Here is an 18,781-nt window from a genome sequence, read left to right as displayed (position 1 = left end):
CAGTTTTTCTGGGCGTAGGGGGCGCGGTGGTGCCGGCCGCGAGACGCGACCACGAAAGAAGCGCCTTCGCTACAGCCAACGTTACTAAAACACTCAGTTGGGAAACTCCCATAGAGACAGCTTTGAAAAAGTGGCCCCAATCTGTCTCCGAGCACCGAGCTAATGACGAACACAACGCCACCATTTCTCCCGCAGCGGCCACTCGAGGAACTGCACGTGACTTCTATTTTGGCTTTAAAGGCGCGTTCACACTCTTGCAACCGAGTACGACCGAGAAAGACTTCTTGGGACCGGATGCACTGAGCGGAGCTGGTCCTAAGAGATCGCAAGAGGCTTAAAAACCGGTTTGGTCTCTCTCGGTCGCACTCGGTTGCAAGAGTGTGAACGGGCCTTAAGAACAAATACAGCGGAAGAGGTTACAGGGGTGCCACCCCCGTCTCCCCGGCGGACACGCCGCGTCAAGCTACCGAAGTTAAAATGCACCTAGGTCGGGACGCGCTACCTGAAAGCCCCGCTGAGGCATGGTTGTATAAAAACAATATTAATTGTGCCGCAAAACCCTGCAAACTACACTTTTTTAAAACATAACGCGCCCCTCTTTTTGTACTAAACTCCAATAAATTTCATTCAAAAAGAGTCTTTTTCTTTTGTTTTTACGCAAAAACAGGCTTTCAAAAAGCTCAAGGTGACCACAGTACAGACAAACGATAAAGAGTGGCGCTGTTGTCGCATTTAGCTCGGTCTCGGTGGACGCCAGCGGCCCAGGTTTCGACGGCGAGTTTCCCAACTGGGTGTTTTAGTAACGTTGGCTACAGCGTCCGCGAGACGCGACCATTTAATGCTGACGTGAAGCCGCGTCCTGTAGCGTCCCGTCATGGCACAATACAGGGGCGTAAACTGGCGTCTGTCATCGTGCCTCAGCGTCTTTCCATGACCACTAGCGGAGCGTCTGAAAACCCTGAACGCGACACACAGCAGAAACGCGACCCAAATAAAATCCGATTTCACTCGCCAGGGGCGCTGCTGAAATCTTAACTGCTAGAGGTCTATACTATGCATCTGTAGGCAGTGAGATTGTGGTTCCCTTCGAAGAGCGAGCCATGAAGCAAAAATAGTGAATATAATATACCACGCCCTGCGTTTCTGAGGTTCTCGGTGACTATGCGGAGCGCACGTTCGTTTGCTTCTTGCGCAGGCGTTGCATTCGCGGCAAAACACCGAGCTCTGATTGGCTCAGACTGAAATGATAGTGGGTAGAGTATTCTCCGTAGCTCTCGAATTTACTCTGGACTACCTGGATTTGTTTACTTTTTGGATCCCTCCGCAGTTGGGTTGGCACTTCTGGTAGCATCTTTTTTTTAAACTTTGGATTTACTTTCTAGGCATTAAAGGGACCGTGCAACGATATGGGGTAGGAATGTTTATCACTTTAGAGAATCTTACTGGCACAAGCGTGGCCCAAGAATACTCGAACGTAACGCCACTGACCAAGGAGCGTTTTCCTCGCGGTAGAATTTGAAGGATAAAAGCGGACGTTTTATTTCAGTCTCTCCTTCGCAAAATCTTAATGACGAAGTTGTAAGGGTTGCGTTCTTGGCGTTGTCGACATTGCGATCCTCAGAATTTCGCCACCAAACTTTACGATCCCCACGGTGACAATGTTTACATCCGGCTCATGTAGTGAACACGAGCACTGCGTAGATATTCGATTTGTGCTCGTGACAATAAATGCCTCGAAATGCATTCGGGTAGTGGCTCGTGCCCAATGGCTGCGACGACTGGAATAGTCAAACCTTAACAATGTGTGGAACTCGGCGCGTGCCCTGTGCATTCCCAACTTCAGCGCGCGGATATGTTAAAAGGACCCTGAAACGATTTTTTTTTTTTTTAACTTTCACCAAATACTACCTTGGTTTTTCTTTCTAGGGAATGGCAGGCGCCAAAAAAAAAAAAAAAAATTCGAGAAATGTGAGCATCGTTCATCCCCTCAACTCGGAGCCAGAAAAAAGCTGCTACGTGACCTGGCGCCCATCTTCGCCAACGTTAATCACACCCACGTGATGGGGTTGGCAAAGTAGAAAACGCGTGCTGAGCAGGCACTGTTACAGTTGGGCTACTCTTGTCACCGCAGCGGTTAATTGGACAAGAGTCACAAGACCCACTACCCGAGAGCCCGCCGAGGCATTGATTGTTACGAGCCACAGTCGAGTGCTCACGCAGTCTTCGTGTCCAATTCATGAGCAGCGCTTGACCTTCTTCGTGGCGAGTGGTTTCGATCCCACATAACGTCATCAAGCATTGCGAAGGCAAGACTGTCCCCCTTTACCCTCGCAATTTCACCGCGACAAAGAAGCTTCTGAATCAGTGGGGGTCTGTGTGAGTTACTTGGCTCAGACTATGACCTCTGCAAAGTCATGAACATTCCAACCAGATATCGTTTCATGACCTTTTTAAGTTCGAATCAGACAGGAAATGCGGCATGGGAATAGAGTTTCGGCCTCCAATGGTGTACACCTAGGTGCCCTTTTAAGATTGAACAACGGAAATCTCTTCACGTGATACTGCGTTTTCGGCAATAACAAAAATTTCAACATTGTAAAACCCGAGACGTAGGACAAAAGGAGAAGGAAAAAGGGGACAACACAGAGAGTACCTAAAAAGTAAAACAGACAATACCTAAAAAGTAAAACCCATTTTTTCTTCTCCTTTTGTCCTACGTTTCGAGTTTTACAATGTTGAAAGTTCACCAGCTCGATTGCATCTTCTCTGTAATTGCTAAACAAAAATTTCTCGAGGCATTTTTTTTTTTTGAACTTATTTTGTTGGTTGGTGAGAACAACGGCAGTGGTGAGACTGACTCGTGAAACTACTTTTCACGGCGCTGTTGCGATTAAACGTTTTTAGTAAATATATAAAAACTCTCTAGAATGCCGGGTCTTAATCCTAAAAGCGCAAGCGCGTAGGCGAAACGAAATTGCAGAAACGAAACTCAATTCTTGAAGAGCGGCACATCTTATCCCCTTAGCAACATGGTTTGAGAAGCGGCCTCTCTACAGTAACCCAACTAGTTGAAACATTCGATGACCTGTCTTTCAGTATTAACAATCGCAAGCAAGCGGACCAACTACTACTCGAGCGCTCTAAGGCTTTTGACCGAGGCTCGTACAGTAAATTATGTATAAAACTAAAACACGCCATCGGCGAGGGGCCTATAGTTAATTGGATGAAAGGTTACCTATCTAACCGTTACCAGTTTGTACAACGTGAGCAGGAGACATCCGAGACAGCCAGAGTGATTTCCGTGGTCCAGCAAGGCTCTGCTCTTGTCCCAGTCCTCTTCCTCCTTTTTATGAACGACTTAACTAATAATATTAATGCTAACATTAGACCATTCGCAGATGACTGCGTCATCTATCGAGAAATAAATTCATACATGAGCATCACTTAGCCTTAAATACTTCACTCCAATTAATAAATGACTGGTGTACTGACCGGAGGATGATTCTTAATGTCCAAAAAGTTTTTTTGCATGTCTATAACACGAAAAACACAAACATATAAATTTTCTTACGGTTTTGATGAGGTACCACTTTCACGGGTGAATATTTAGGCCTAATGAGCACCTCAGAATGAAGGTGGAATACACATGTTAAGTATGTAACTTCAGAAGCTTTAAAAATAATGTGCTTAAAGAGAACACTCACACTAGCAGCCACAGTCACACGACGTTTAGCTTACATAAGTTTAGTTAGGCCTACACTCGAATATGCTAAAACAGTCTGGTTCCTTCACACTAAAACCCTCATAACTAAACTTAAAAATATACAGAGTAAGTCCATAAGATGTATCTACACTTGACACAGTCGCACGGACTCTCTTACCAAACCTCTCAAAGGAGCTGGTCTCTTAACCCGAGCTAGCAAAGCTAAGCAACTTAGGCCTAAGTTCCTCTACCTCCTACTTCAAGATTATTTTAAAATTGATAGATCTACGTATGTATCATTTTCTGATACTGGGCTGACTAGACATAACCATAGCAAAACATTGTCCGGATAATCCTTCAAAAATTGGTGTTTCCGGTACTCTCTCTTGCCATTAGCCATCGGAGGATGGAACCATTAGCCATCAGAGAATGGATCATAATATTACTAACAGCACCACCATCACTTCATTTCCAGCTAGATACTCTCTTCAATTGAGATTAATAATTTAGGGTGTCTTGAGTATTCCAATTTCTTTTATCCTTGTGTATTTGTGTAAAAAGCGATATATTTATAATGTTTTACTTTTCCAGTCTAATTAGTTCTACCATAAGCATATTTATGCGAATGATCTAGTATAATGTTCTACGCAAGATGCATGTACCTTTTTTTGTATGTGCGTGTTGAGTCTTGTTAAAATTATTTGTTGAATTGACAGTATTTGTAAATAAATAAATTAATTAAAAAATTGCATCACGCATGCCGACCCGCTGGGACTGTGTGCATTTAACTGTGGCACTCCGGAGTGCAATCTAGATCCTGGTTTGACGTCTGACGATTCTCTTGAGTGCATCTTGAGAGAGGAGTGCCGAACATTATGTCGAGCCTCGAATTGTTTAAATCCGCGCACCTTCTTCAGCAACCGCGACCACTAAAGCCGCCGACGCTGTTCATCCGATACCACTAACGCGGTTGTGACTCAATAAGACGTCAAATACAACCACCGAAACGCGACGCCACATAATACGATTGCCGGAATTGTTGTGGTTCTGTAAACTCCATGAAAAAACAAAACAAAAAAAAAGCTTCCAAGTGCTCAGTATTTCAGCGCGTAAATGTGAGAATCGCAGAAAAACTCACGCCCTGACGCAGAACGTGTACCGCCGGCGTGAGCGACTCCTCGCAATATTTTTGCCCAGCGTCGAACCGAGGATTCTGAAAGTTGTTACAGCCTTCAGAACTTTCACATTTCACCAAATTTACCGCAGTAAAACCATAAAGAAGAAAAAAAAATGAATGTAAAGAAAAAAGTTATCGAAGCAAAATGTTGAGTGCGCAACTCTGCTTGCTACGTGACGGCTGGCCCGCTACTCTGTCGCCCGCTGCGTGTATGCACATATTTTTTCGGGAGGCGTCATTTACATAACGAGAATCTCTTAGAAATGCGCACCCAGCTGCCCATGCAGGGTTTGGTTGGACTGCACTTATCTTTCAGCAACCTGGCTTACCCAAAACCGCTAGTTTTACCACACCGCTCCTCTCTTCACCTTTCATCGGCGTATCCCGTCTCTGCATTCTCAAAGGAAGGTTTTCGCTCTTGCTCGAAAGTTCCCGGAAGTTCGACGTATGTATATGCTTTTCCGCAAAGCACTCAGAGTGCTTTTCCGCAAAGCATTCAGAGCGTTTGTCCGTGTGGGTTTAAAGAGGGAGATCGGCAAAATGGCGACGTTATAGACCAACACGCGGCCCTGACGTCACGCAGCTGCTGTGGCGCTGTCGGCGGCACTGCGCATGCGCAGACGCTTCACTTCCCTCGAATTCGGTTTCTGTGCACGCACAGTGTCCACACCTGGTGTGGGCAAACGCGGGCTTGTTTGGAAACAGCGTGTCGGTCTACACAAAAAGGATGTAGCCAGAGTGACGCATCCCTTTTTCTTTCGCCGCCAGCTCCTCATTGGCGTAGAACGAGTTACGTGCACAAAATTATTCAAAGCAATTGCGTCGATCACGCTCGCGCGCACGCTTCCGAGGGAGGAGGATCCCTCCGACGCGCTGCCGTGCAAACATTGAAAGGTCGCACGCCGCCGCGTCTCCTGGAACCGCGACGATTTCTTCTCCCAACTATACTCGGAAGATCAAAAGGAAAGACCTTTGCGACTGTCTAACTGTCGCAGTGGTTTTTCATTAGTTACTGCATCCCGCGCTGAGAGAAATCGGAGAGAAATCTGGAGCGCCTACTTTCCCGCAGGGCACTTTGGACAGTCCATTGCTCCAATTTACGGAGAGGAGCTTGGTGAATGACGAGGCTACTATCATCTTTAAAGCCTGAAAAAGCAGCCTGCGCTGTGGCACTAACCAGGACGTTTCCCCGTGCTCAGTGCCACGGCGCAGGCTGTTTTTTTTTAGCTCTAAACATATTATCAGCCTCGACATTCGCCGACCTTCCCTCCGTAGATTAAAGCGATTGGATTTGCTTAGTGCCTTGCGAGAAAGCAGGCGCTCCAGACTTTTTCAAGTGTAGTATAGTTACTCATTTGTCAAGAGCAGGAAATGTAAACAGCGGAAAATGACACCTGCAATATGCGCCATACTAACATGGCGTATCGCAAGCTCAGATTGTGCTCAGCGACCCGTTGCCGACTTCGTTTCTGAGAGGAAACGGTTTCGTCCTCGTCATTCGACGAGCTCTGTCCGCATATCGCAGCGATTGACTTGTGCTGCGTGAGAACTCATGGATCCTGGGTTCCATCCGAACCCTTGCCGGTTTTGATCTGGATGAGCTTCGTACCTGCGTGCGGTCGTGTATAACTACTGCGTACGTGGAGCACGTTAAAGAGCCCAGGCTAGCGGTTGTACTGCAGTGGCTAAATTCTCATCTACAGTGGGTAATAGTGCCGCCATGTTCAGGCAAACTAACCTCCCGCTGAATAGACAACTGACGACTAATGACTTGTATTACTTGTACTGCGAGAAAAAATATGATCACCAGCAAATTGCAGAGTGCCCCGCGCGTACCATTCCGCGATATTTGTTTTGGATGCTCGCCCTATTATTATCGTTTACAGCTGGCAGATGCTCCACGTTAATAAGTTGACATGGCTTAATACTGCGCGTTTGCTTCTAAATCTGTAATAATCTTTGTTGATTTCTGATTTTTTTTTTTGAGAACGCCGCCATCGTTCGTTGATTTAATTTAAACTGCGAACGGAAGCAATTGTCAGCATCTAAGGATATAATTGTAATGAGGAGATGAGTTAACGACTATTGAGAATATTCTACGTACCAATTAACTCGATTGATATCTATTGATGTCACGCTCTGCATGTTTAAGCTGTCGCTGACGACCTGCCGTCTCTTTAAGTTTTGTATCGAGTTAATATTAATTAAAGAATGCCCGCAAACTTTCTCCACAGACCGGTGCACTACTACACTTTTTTTCTCCCAGACTATTCAAGAATGGTTCCATATGCAACACAATTCGTCATCGAAGATTTCTTCGGTTGGCTCTTTTTTTTCGAAAAACAAACAAAACGAATCAGGTTATTGTCATAAGCTTGCCAGTTGAACTTTCTTTTTTGTTGGTATTTGTAGATGTTCTACGCTACACTCTGAGATATGCCTGCGCGTCTACTTACCCACAAAACACTCAAAGAGCCAATATCTGCGATCTACGGAATCAGTTCAGCGAATGATGAGGCGGAACATCCGTTGAGACCTCCAAATGAAGTCTGCGCTGTAGTATTGCGCAATACAAAGCGCCATACTTAATTGCATTAAGTAAAGCCACAGCACACACTTCATTTTTAGGTCTAAACAGATGTTCCGCCTCATCATTCGCTGAACTGATTTCGCAGATCACAGAGGTTGGCTCTTCGAGTGTTTTGCGGGAAAGTCGACGCGAAGGCATTTCTTAGAGTGTACATTTCATGTATGGTGCAAGCTCCTACAGCCCCTACTGCAATGACCGCAGGTTGATGTAGGTATCAAGTAATGAAACGAAAAAAATACTTTTTGCAAGTCACAGAGCTTGGCGCTAAATTTTCCCAACTTCAATGAAATGGTGAGCGACCAGTCATGTCCCAGAAATTTCTTCAGGTAAAGTGTGGTCCAAGTCATGCGTAAAATGTCGATAGATCGTATATACGTTAAGAAAGGCACGATACTGGCAATACGTGCGCCACGAGAAAATCGTGAGAGAAACGTTGACCGTAAAGAACACGTGAGAGGACGCAATCGGTAGGCACACCTACGCCTGCATACGTGGACCGAGCGCACGACTGTGGCGGACAGTGCGAACGCACTGAATTATGACGACATTTGAATGCCGTAAGTTCCCGCAAATAGTACAAGCTCTCCAGTAAAGAAAGCCTGCGCTCCTAGTTTCTCAGTTAATTGCATTAAAAATTATCACTTGTCATTTGCGGAAGAAAAAGCAAAAAACGGAAATGGTGAAGCATGGATCTATAACGTTCGGGCATGAAAATGTAAATTGCTCTGGAATACTGACCAGGTGAACCTCTTGTGCGGTGATTCAGCGCAGGTAACCTATTTTTTTTTTTAATAATTCAAGTGCTCAACAAACTGGTTATTCACGGGCTTCTGCCTTTTGTTAATAATTGTCCCCCAGCGTGCTCATTGGAAAAAACATACCTACACGAGAGTTTTGCTTACAAAAAGCACGTTCTTTAGCTGCAGGCGTTTAAAGCACTTCATCCACTTTCGGCATTGCCTGCTGCACATGGTCGACTGAATGAAGTATACTTCATTGTGATGCAGTCAATATATTTGTAATTGTTATTTATTTGATGAGCTTAGCTAATGAACATGCCAAGCTGCATCGTCTTTCGACGGTTATACATTCTTTGCGACAAAGAACCTCTCTCCCACCCTCCCTCTCTTCCATTTCCAGCGAGATTGTATAAGCGCTATTGCGCGATGTCCCGCGTGTCTTCCGGGTTCAGCTTATTAGAGGACAATCAATTATTACTGCATTGAGGGCACCGCGGGCTAGTGCAAATAGAATCATTCCTGAAAATACATCGCCGTTTCGATAAATATTTTGGGCCGCTGCTACATGTTCGTTTACAGCCACCCGATCAGCCACCCATCAGCGCAACCAGACGGTGCAAGAACACTAATCTATATGCCTTTTGCCGCAGCGTGTTGCCGTTGATAGATTGGCGAAATCGTGATACACTGACTGCCCACACTCTTTGATGAACCGCCGTTGTGACGAAAAAATGTAATTTACGCCTGCACAGCAAGTCATTAAACGTCGAGAGTTCTCGGCCCACCCAATCCATCTTTACTTAAAAAGCCGGATCGGATCGAAGTTCCGCCAAAGAAAGCTGGGCTCAAAACCCGCCATTTATTAAGACATATGCTAACCGCACGCCGCAAAAAAAAAAAAGAAAAAAAAATAGTGTCACATTTTTTAATTTGCTTAATATACGCATATCTTAGGTCCCTTTCCTGTCCTTTTCTGAATCGCGTGAATGATTGGTTGGCAAATGTGACTTATCCGACACCAAAACACATACAAAACACAACTCGGTCGAGGAAGCGAGGTGCATAAAAATAACGTGGGCAAGCAGCAGAGCACGCAAAATATTAAGAATATTTTTTTTTCTTCCTCGGAAAAGAAGTACAGATCCGCTGAAAGAACTTTATGCGTAAATATTCCTAATCCAAACAGTATTCTCACTACAGAAGAAAGGGTTTTATTACAGTTTGACACATTGGGTAGCCTACCATAACCTAAATTATGACACCTAAAGAAAACGAGTAAAACGAAAATCCTTTCCTCTGAATGGCTTCTAGGACCTGAGAATTCTGGGGGACCATAGTTTTGGCTGTCGTGAAAAAACAAAACTGTTTTGTCACGGCATCCGTACTACTCGTGAAGAAAAACAACGAATACTATATAGGATGGCACACGCAGCGATAAAATAACGCGAGGTATCCGGACAACGACGCAGAGGTACCTAACCAATTCACGCCGTATCCTTCGAATCTCGCGTTACACTATCGCTCAAGTCCCACGAGCTCACCCGTCCTTTCGGGACACCTTGGGCTCGCGGTTGTTGTGTTTCGGTACTTACCCTGTCCGGCGTAGGGCCTGGGCCGCGGTAAGGTGGGCAGCGACGACGCCTGCTTGGGTCCTCCCAAATTGACGTTCCGGAGCACGTCCGAGTGCTGGAAGCGGGGCGCCGCGTGCGCGGGGGCAACCCGGAAACCGGTCGCGTTGAACGCCATGCGTGCACCAACTGGCGGCTCACGCCGCTCCGGCACGAGAGTGGAGCCCAAACGGGGGACTTGCGCGAACTCGACCGCCGGCGACGGCCACTCCGGAGCCAGCGCCGCGGGTCGGAGTCTCGGAGCAGCGCGAGATCAGAGTGCGCGCTTCTCTCTCCTCTCACACGAGCGAGTTGATGCTGCCGGGAGGTTCTTGCCGATGCTGCCCGGAGAAGCGCGCTGCGCAACACGGCAGGCTGTCGGATCGCGTCGGGCGTCCGGTTCGAAGGTTTCGAGGTTGTTGACGGCTCCTGGGTTCCCTGATTTTGGGGGAAGAGCGGAGGAGTGGGAGAGCCCGATGCAAAGCTCGCGGCGGTGCTGCGCTTTAGGTGAGGGTTTGACGAGATGGGGGACGCGCGATGCGGACGATTAGATTTGGCGAACGTTCTGGAAGATGCTCGTAAGGCGGAGAGACGACTGAAGACAACGTTCACAAGTGACGCTGACATGATATTTACGCTCGCCGAGGTTTTTATTTGAAGATGATCTATGAGAGCCCACCTACCTAGGACACAATTTGCGGCTCGAAATTCGATTTCTTTCCGCCTCAAAAAACAGCCGGTCGAGAATCGGCCGGTTTCAGTCGCGCTCAGTTTCTTCTTTATTGTCACGTGGCGCTCAAGCTATGCCTACTAAATATATTTGAAGTCGTCCGCCATCTAAGGCACGCATTCAATATTGAAAATAGAAAATAATAGGAACCCCATTTTGTGGCCTCCAAGAAACTGCAAATACGTTGACAAAAAAAAAAAAAAAAAGCTGCCCTGATTGCAGGAAGTACATATGTACCAGGCTTGGGCTGAAATACTCAAAAATGTATTTGGAAATACAAATACTGGGATACATTAAAATAGTAGCTAAAATACAGATACTAAGATACATGTGTAAAAACGTATCGCGATACGTATCGGAAATACTTTTTTAAAAAGAGGCAAAAAGTATTTGGAAATACAAATACAGGAGTACATTTTAGAGAGGGCAGAAATACAAATACAGAAATACTGATAGTGCAATACATTTTCCAAATTTTTTGAGACGCCAAATGAGATAAAGCTTGAAGTTTGAAGTGGATGTTTTCGATCCCGAAATTACTTTCCTGAAGGCTCGGCACTTTGCCTTGAAGGTAGTGGTTTCGGAAGGCAAGGAGTCTTCAATAGGCCCCAAAAAACGTTCCATCAAGGGCTGACCGCGGTCCCTTCCATGACATCCTGTCTGTCTGACGAGGGAATCCTGTCAACCTTGATCACATGATGTCACTGTGGAATGAACTAGTATTTTTTATCTGTACGTGTGGCCTTGAACATGAAACTTTACCACGCTGCTGTATGAAAGGACAATGCGTACTTTTGTTTTAGGTTACCTAGTTGAAGATCGTGCATGCATTGTCATTTGGAATTTTTGACAATAATGGACCACGTGAAGCATCTTGGAATATACATGTCTTATCTTCTGTTACCGTTGAAAAAACGATACGGTAGCATCCCTGTTCTGAAGGTCCTTACTACCGACCCTGCGCCACCGACGCACGGATTGCAGTCCTCAAGTTTTGCTAGCATTAACCAAACAGAGACTTCGTGGATAGCGAGCTGATATTGCCGGCACAGGTGCGAGCTGTCCGAGAAACGGCGTTCTCGAGACGAATCGCGGGAACGTAGTCTGGGATGGCACAGCGAGGTCACTTCTGGCCTCCTTATGGGTTTCGGATCACCAGAGCAGCGGGTCACGTTCACGTCGGCTGATGACGTACCCTTGAGCCGCGCAATGTCACGGGCGCAGCCCCAGATGCATTCGAATATGTCTTGAACTTCCCAGCGTGAGTCTTCCTACTATTTCAAGTCAACCACCGCCAGGCTCGTGCTGCAACGGAATGTGACTCAGCTTTGCCGGCAGGGTGTACTCTGTACGCTAAGGCGAGAGAGACGGTGAGCAGCGGGCATTGGATGCCAGCAAACAATGACTCAAGAAATCCCTACCTGGGGACCTGCGGCAGAAGATGCTCTGACTCCACTCATGGCACGCCACTTGGTTCGAGTTTCCGACTAGGCAACACATCCCAGAAGAGAGAGGAGGAAAGATAGAAAAATAGTTTGTAGAGTCAAAAGGAACCTTGATCAGCATAGTAACAATGCCCCAGCATTTCCTTGACTTTAATGCCCTCAAAAGTAAAAAAAAAAAAAAAAAAAATGCGTTCGCACTTTTTTTTTTTTTTTTTCGGGGGGGGGGGGGGGGGGTATTTCTGAAGAAATGTAACGAAATACATTTCATCCTGATTGTATCGCGATACAAAGGAACATTCAAAATGTATTTCGATACAGAAATACAGATACTGGTGAAAAAAATGTATCGCGATACAGAAATACAGATACGAAATGTATTTCTAAAATACTATCGCGATACATTTGTATCGCGATACTGCTCAACCCTGATATGTACTACGTCATTCTCATAATGGCGACGTACTACGTGCGACGCAATGGCGGCGCATGGCGGATCAACATTCCGATGGACGTGGGGCCGCTACTTCGGAACTGTCGTTCGTGGTACCGGCCAATCGGTCCTCAAGCGCAGAACATTGGGCTGAAGGAATATAAGTGCAAAACAATAGAACGACACACGGTGCATGCAACGTCGTCGTCGTTGTCTGCTTCACATACCGGAAAACTGAAAAAAAACCACTAAAAATAACACTGTCGTGTGTAGCCCCTTGACTTAATTCCGGGCAACTCTCTCCTCCCTCTACATATAATTTATCCCTCCTTCTCTGTACACATCGTCCACATGTCGCGGCCATGAGCTCCCGTGCTCATGTTTCGGTTTCATTTTCGAACATTTGAGTTTTTTTTTTAATTTATTAAACATATGCGTGACTGCAGCAAAATATTGATTGGGTAGTCTCCTTACACCATATTAGGTAGCCTGACCAAAAAGAAAAAAAAATCTTGGGGGTGGGGGGGGTACCGACGTACCCGACGCTACGTGCTAATGGGACCAATCAAGCAGCGTCAAAAGGGCAAGTGATTGAGCCTTTTCTGTTTATGATTGGTTCAGCGATGATAGAACACGTACAGAAACATAATAATAATAATAATAATAATAATAATAATAATAATAATAATAATAATGCTTTATTTCCATCCTTTATGATGGTGGGGCCCAAGAAAAAAAGCTGTAGTATGCAGCTTGACGAGTCCCTGGGCCCCTACAATGGACAGCAGGAAGCGTGCGGGAAGACAAACAAAAAGAAACATAATAGCGTGCTAGAGGCAATGATGTTAGAAATCAGTACACAAAACTAAAAGCACCCTTTTGCAAATGTTAAGAGAGAAAAGGATCATGTACAAGCATATAATAAGCGCAAGTCTCTAAAGGTTAGATTTTCTAGATCAATGTTATTGCTGTTAAGGTTGTTTAACAAAATGCGGGAGTGTGGAGCTTAACATTTGAGAGCCATAATTTGTTCGCTGCGTGACCATCTTCCATTTCTCTGGGTTACCGGTAGGATACGGAGGAGAAGTTTTCCTCAGCGACGCAAGGTTTTCCAAAAGACATGTACCTCTTATTTTTTCACTTTTATAACTAGTAGATAGGATACTGATATAACTTGTGAATATTGATTATTTGAAAGATCTTAAATAAATCAGCGGTATGAAAGTCGCGTGGCACGTTACATATACATCTCAATATTTTCTTTTGCAACATAAAAAGTTTTTCAATATTGGTAAATGTTCCCCAAACAAGGTGGCAATACGTTAAGTGGGAGAAAAATAATGATTTATCAAGCAATAATTTAACACTTGTTGGTAACACAGATCTGTATCGATTTATAATCCCCACTACTCGAGCTAACTTTGGGATAAGATAACTTATATGGTTATCCCAAGACATACCCTCACTAAAAATGACTCCAAGAGTTTTAAAACAACTAACAATTTCGATTGGAGTAGAGCTAAAAGTGAGCACTTTAGACAGCACCACAGGCTTGTTTTTTAGACAGAAAATCACAGCTTTTGTTTTATGAGTATTGATTTTCAAGGAGTTGCTATCTTCCCAACTTTTTATCTTTGATAAGGTCAGATTTGCCATATCGATTACATCGTTGCAAGTATCGGAAGAAAAAAATACACTCGGTATCATCCGCGTAGATCACGAATTTTGCGTGCTTATTTACGTTAACGATATCATTAATGTATAAATTAAATAGAAAAGGTTCCAATATGCTCCCCTGTGGGACCCCTGACGTGATGAACCTTACAGTGGATGAATAACCGTTTACATTTACATACTGTTGGCGATATTCTAGGTAGGACTGTAAAAGTAGCAAAGCTTGTTCGCGGATGCCATACGCTTCAAGCTTTTCAAGTAAAACCACGTGTCTAAGGCAGTCAAACGGCTTTGTAAAGTCTAAAAAGACCCCCAAAACATATTTTTTGTTCTCAAAATTTTCCAAAATATACTCTTTTTGATTAAGAAGTGCAGTTTCAGTTGAAAAGTTCTTCCTGAAACCGAACTGCGATGAAGTTACGAGATCCCACTTATTTAAAAAAATCTACTAGACGTTGATAAAGTATCTTCTCCAAAGCTTTAGAGAAAACAGGCAGTATAGAAATAGGCCTATAGTTACCTAACTCGTTTTTGTCACCTTTTTTTATATATAACAGTTACTTTTGCAATTTGCATTCTTTTGTGAAGCACACTCGTTTCCAAAGATAGATTAAAAATTTAACTTAACACTGATGCAATTAAGTCAACTACATACTTGAATGGGCGAATTTGTAAGCTGTCGGCATCACAGCTCCCGCTGTTTTTTTACGTGTGTAATCACATTAAGAATACTATAATGGTTCGTTTCTGATGCCGTCTGATTAGTCCCATCAGCTTGTAACGTCGGCTCCGTCTGAACTTAAGGTGCAACCCCATGTGAATTCCGTTTTGGTTATTTCTTTGACAGTTTATGACTTTCTATGTATTCTACAGTCATAAAGTTAATGTCAAATTAAATAACTATTTTTTAACCATACTTTAATGCCTTAATATTACGATTATTTGAGTTAGTTTATTAATAAACTTTTAATGAACTCTAACATTGCCATTTTTTTCTTGTTATAACGTCCCAACGTCCACGATAATTTACGAGAACAATCGATTGAATATATTGATTTTAAAAAAGTAAGTACCGAACTGCACAGAAAATTTATATTTTGAAATAAAAAATTAAATTTAAATGGTATTACTTCATCGTGCTATGAGGTCGGAATCATGTTAAGTTACTACACATTAAATTAGGAAGAATTCTTCGATATTACATTCTCCAGAACTTCCATGTCTATATATAGGGTTCGGAGTTTTCGGTTTAAACCGATAAAAACCGATAGAAGTACGCCGAGTCCATTCTGGGAAATGTGGTTTTAACCGAAAAAGGTCAGTTTTTAGGTTGGGCATTTTCGATTAAAACCGATAAAAACCGATACAAGTACGTCGAATCAATTTTCTAAAATTCGGTGTTAACCGAAAAAAGACCACTTTGTCCTTCCAGTCGTACCGCAGAGCCGTGGCGAAAAAGTTGAACGACAGTGTCTATCGAAACGTGTCCGAATATACGGGATACACGGATGCCATCACGACGTTTTGGTTTAATGTGCGCATCATCGATCGGAACGTGAAGTCCGAAATTCCCCATGACTTCGCCATGTACGAGCGTGTTTCCAAACTGGTTGTAAGGAAAACTGACTTGATGCAGGCTCTACATGTTGTGTTGTGCTTCAGAACGTCGCACCGTGTCTCTTTTGGCAGTCACAATTGGTTGACTGGCCGATTTTGCCTCAGGCAGCGCTTCATCTCCTCAGCCTGCCTGTGTCCAGTCTTAGCGTTGAGAGGGCATTCTCGAAGCTCAGGGTCATATTAACAGGAAAGAAAGAGTTTGATCAACGAGGAGGACCTGAGAAAGTACATCTGTGTGTACTATAATAAGATCACGTAATCCTGATGTACAGAAGGTGAAGTTCCATGATTTTGGGCATAGGCTTCATATCTGACTTGTTCGTACTTCTGCGTTTTTTTTTCTTGTTCTTTTTTTTTTTTTTTTTTTTTACAGTTGCACGCATTTTTCCCAATAAAGTGTCCATTTCTTTTTCAATGTATCTGTGCCGTTATTCTTTGAGTGATCACAAATGTCACAGCTAGAAGGGTCATCTGATCCGGTGTCCGTTGGTGTTCATTTTATATTCACCGAAAAAGCCGATAAACTTTTGTGGGCATAAATATATGCGAAAAAAAAATTAAATTTTAAAATAAACACCGAAAAAATTACGCCGAAATTGGAAAAAATAGAAACCGAAAACGGAGAACCCTATCTATATATTACATGTGAAGTTTAGTATAAGACCTCAAACGTTTCCCATTCAGTTATGTCAAGTTGCAGTTTCTTACAGATCGCGATATGTGTTCAAACATAGCTTGGTGTGCATTTGCCGTCGGGTGAAGTTTGGAACGCCACTCAATAGGCACAAACGGCACCAGACGTTTGGGTGTCAGATGCCTGGATGGCCGCAGTGAGCGAGCCAGAGATGTTAGAACAAGCGCGAGGCTGCGAGTGCACCACAGCTGCTTTTGTGCGCCTTCCACCATGCGTTGGTATGCACGCCTGACGTGATCCAAATGAAATGGGCGCCATGAAAGGGATTTCGCCAGTTGCGATTCCGCCACGGATGCCAAAACAATTGAATGTTACAGCGGAGCTGCTAAGGGCTAGCTTCCTCAGGATCGTGTCCGTCGGCAAACAAATGATGGCACAGAACTCTGGACAGCTACCACCATCTATGAGCGACGGCGGCAACCTTTCCAGCCTTTCCACTTCGGCTTGCCGACTTGCGGACGGCCATTACTTCATTCCCACCATAGTACAGCTTCGCTGGTCTTCCTTCTTCACCAGAGTGGAAAAGATGAAAGTTTTTTTTTTTTTTTTGTATCAAGTGCAGAAATTATTTCTGCATTCAAACTATGGCTAGTCGGAATGTGGTTCAACTATATGGTTTGTTTTACATCCATGTCGGTGGCTTTTAACAGGCAATGATATTAAAACAAAATACAGCACAATAAAACGAATCAGTCAACACGCTGGCCTATGAATCTTTATTTGGCAGGTTCAATACCGGCCGAGGTACCCACAATTTTACAGGCCTATCCGAGATGTCGGTTGCACGTCAAAAGATCTCCAGTTGGTCAAAATGAACCCTCGATTTTTTCGCTGGGGCGTGCCAGCTGTCCTTCGTTGGTTTGACTTGTAAAACCTTGTAAGATCTGAATATTTGGTTGTTTTTACATAAATTCAGAGCGCAGCCAACGCTACGGGCTGATGAAGCCAGTGTACCAGCGCCAAGAGCGTGAGGTAATGCAGTTCGTTTTCTTTCTGTACCAGTGCGATCATCGACTGAACAGGATAAACCAAGTGCAGTGGGTTGATCAGTGGCTGAGTGTGTTGGCGCACGGCTGATCTCAGCACGTGGAGAAATGAGCGAGCGTGAGCTCCATTAAAAGCACGGAGCTCACACTGCAGAACATGCAGGGACCCAGGGTTCAATCCCCCATCTGGATGAGCATCGCACCGGCTTGCGATCGCGTATCACTACTGCGTGATGGACACAGTAGTGATACATGACCCCAGGCTAGCAGTCGTACTGCACCGGCTAAATTTATCTACTACAGTGGATAACAATCTCGCCGTACGAAGCTCCTGTTGTCTAAACAACTAAGGACTAATTTTGAATGCGCCGTTACATTGTGTTTTTAATGTGTGCATGTGTTCGTGTTCTTTTTTTTTTTTTTTTTGTCTACACTCTTAATTATGTGGCTTTTACTTATGATGAAACAGAGTATAGTTGTCGGATTTCTGGGAAAATATTATATAACTAATATGGCATGTTAACGGAAAAGAACAAAAACAACACCACCAACATAACGAAAATAGTCCTTGGAGAAGGGGAACAAGGGGGACGAAGGACAAACACAAATCTCCAAACACATCTAGGTGACTGGGGCTCGACCGAAAACGCGGTATGCTTTTGGTGTTATGCGTTGGCGGAGAAAGTGCGCTGCTTTGTTTGAAATCGGAGACACGGCGGCAGTCTACCCAGAGAGCTCGCTCAACCCGCTTTTTCCGTGGGCTCCGGACGGCACCGCCGCAAAGAAGACCCGTCTGGCCACCGAACGTTACCAACTTTCATTTTCCAGCCAGGGCCTTCCTCTGCCGGCAGTGCGACGGCCCTCCGCGAAGCCCAGCAGGCACCGCACTGAACCGGAGTTATATTCCAGTATGCGAATTGGCTTATTTAATTATGTAGCAGACCAGCGTAGCAGACGATGCCGTCGATACTCCCGTAGAAAACAAAATGTCTCTCTTTGACTCCTCTGCACCTCTGCGCAGATCCAGCGCGGAGTGATATCCGAAGTGCGGGCGAAGTCGTGTCCTATCGCCGGCGTTCGATTGAGTCCGGCCAGCCGTAGCTTTGGCCACGCTCGAAGCTAAGGCGAAACGGAGTATAGGTGACTGGTGCGCGACTGAAAAAGTCTGTCTGGGCCTGGTTTTGTTCCCCTTGTTCCTCCTCTACAGGGTTTATTATTGTTATTCATGTCCAGCTCGCTTCCACCTTTGCATTAATTGTATTACTATCATAACCTTAAAAATACAAGCCGTTCACCCTCGTTGGTGTTAGACTAGTGGCAGCTGTTAAAACCCGTTTGCTCTACTGACATCTAATTCCTCGTTAGCTCAGTTGGTAGTGCGCTCCACT

The 18,781-nt window shown here is 44.6% G+C and overlaps 1 protein-coding gene across 1 annotated transcript in view; it reads right to left on the bottom strand.

Moving 5' to 3' along the window:
* Positions 1-10,064, bottom strand: part of LOC121045535 (BDNF/NT-3 growth factors receptor) — a 410,804-nt gene extending 400,740 nt beyond the window's left edge. The window contains exon 1 of the mRNA XM_042287447.1: positions 9,803-10,064. Within this exon, the coding sequence (XP_042143381.1) occupies positions 9,803-9,956 (154 nt within the window). The 5' untranslated portion in view covers positions 9,957-10,064. The remainder of the gene's footprint in view (positions 1-9,802) is intronic.
* Positions 10,065-18,781: the final 8,717 nt, after the last annotated feature.

This window comes from Ixodes scapularis, unplaced genomic scaffold (assembly GCF_016920785.2).
Source record: "Ixodes scapularis isolate PalLabHiFi unplaced genomic scaffold, ASM1692078v2 PGA_scaffold9__187_contigs__length_104089568, whole genome shotgun sequence".
Classification (NCBI taxonomy): Eukaryota; Metazoa; Arthropoda; class Arachnida; order Ixodida; family Ixodidae; genus Ixodes; species Ixodes scapularis.
Note: the sequence above shows the minus strand (reverse complement) of the source record. Positions and strands in the feature narration are given on the sequence as shown.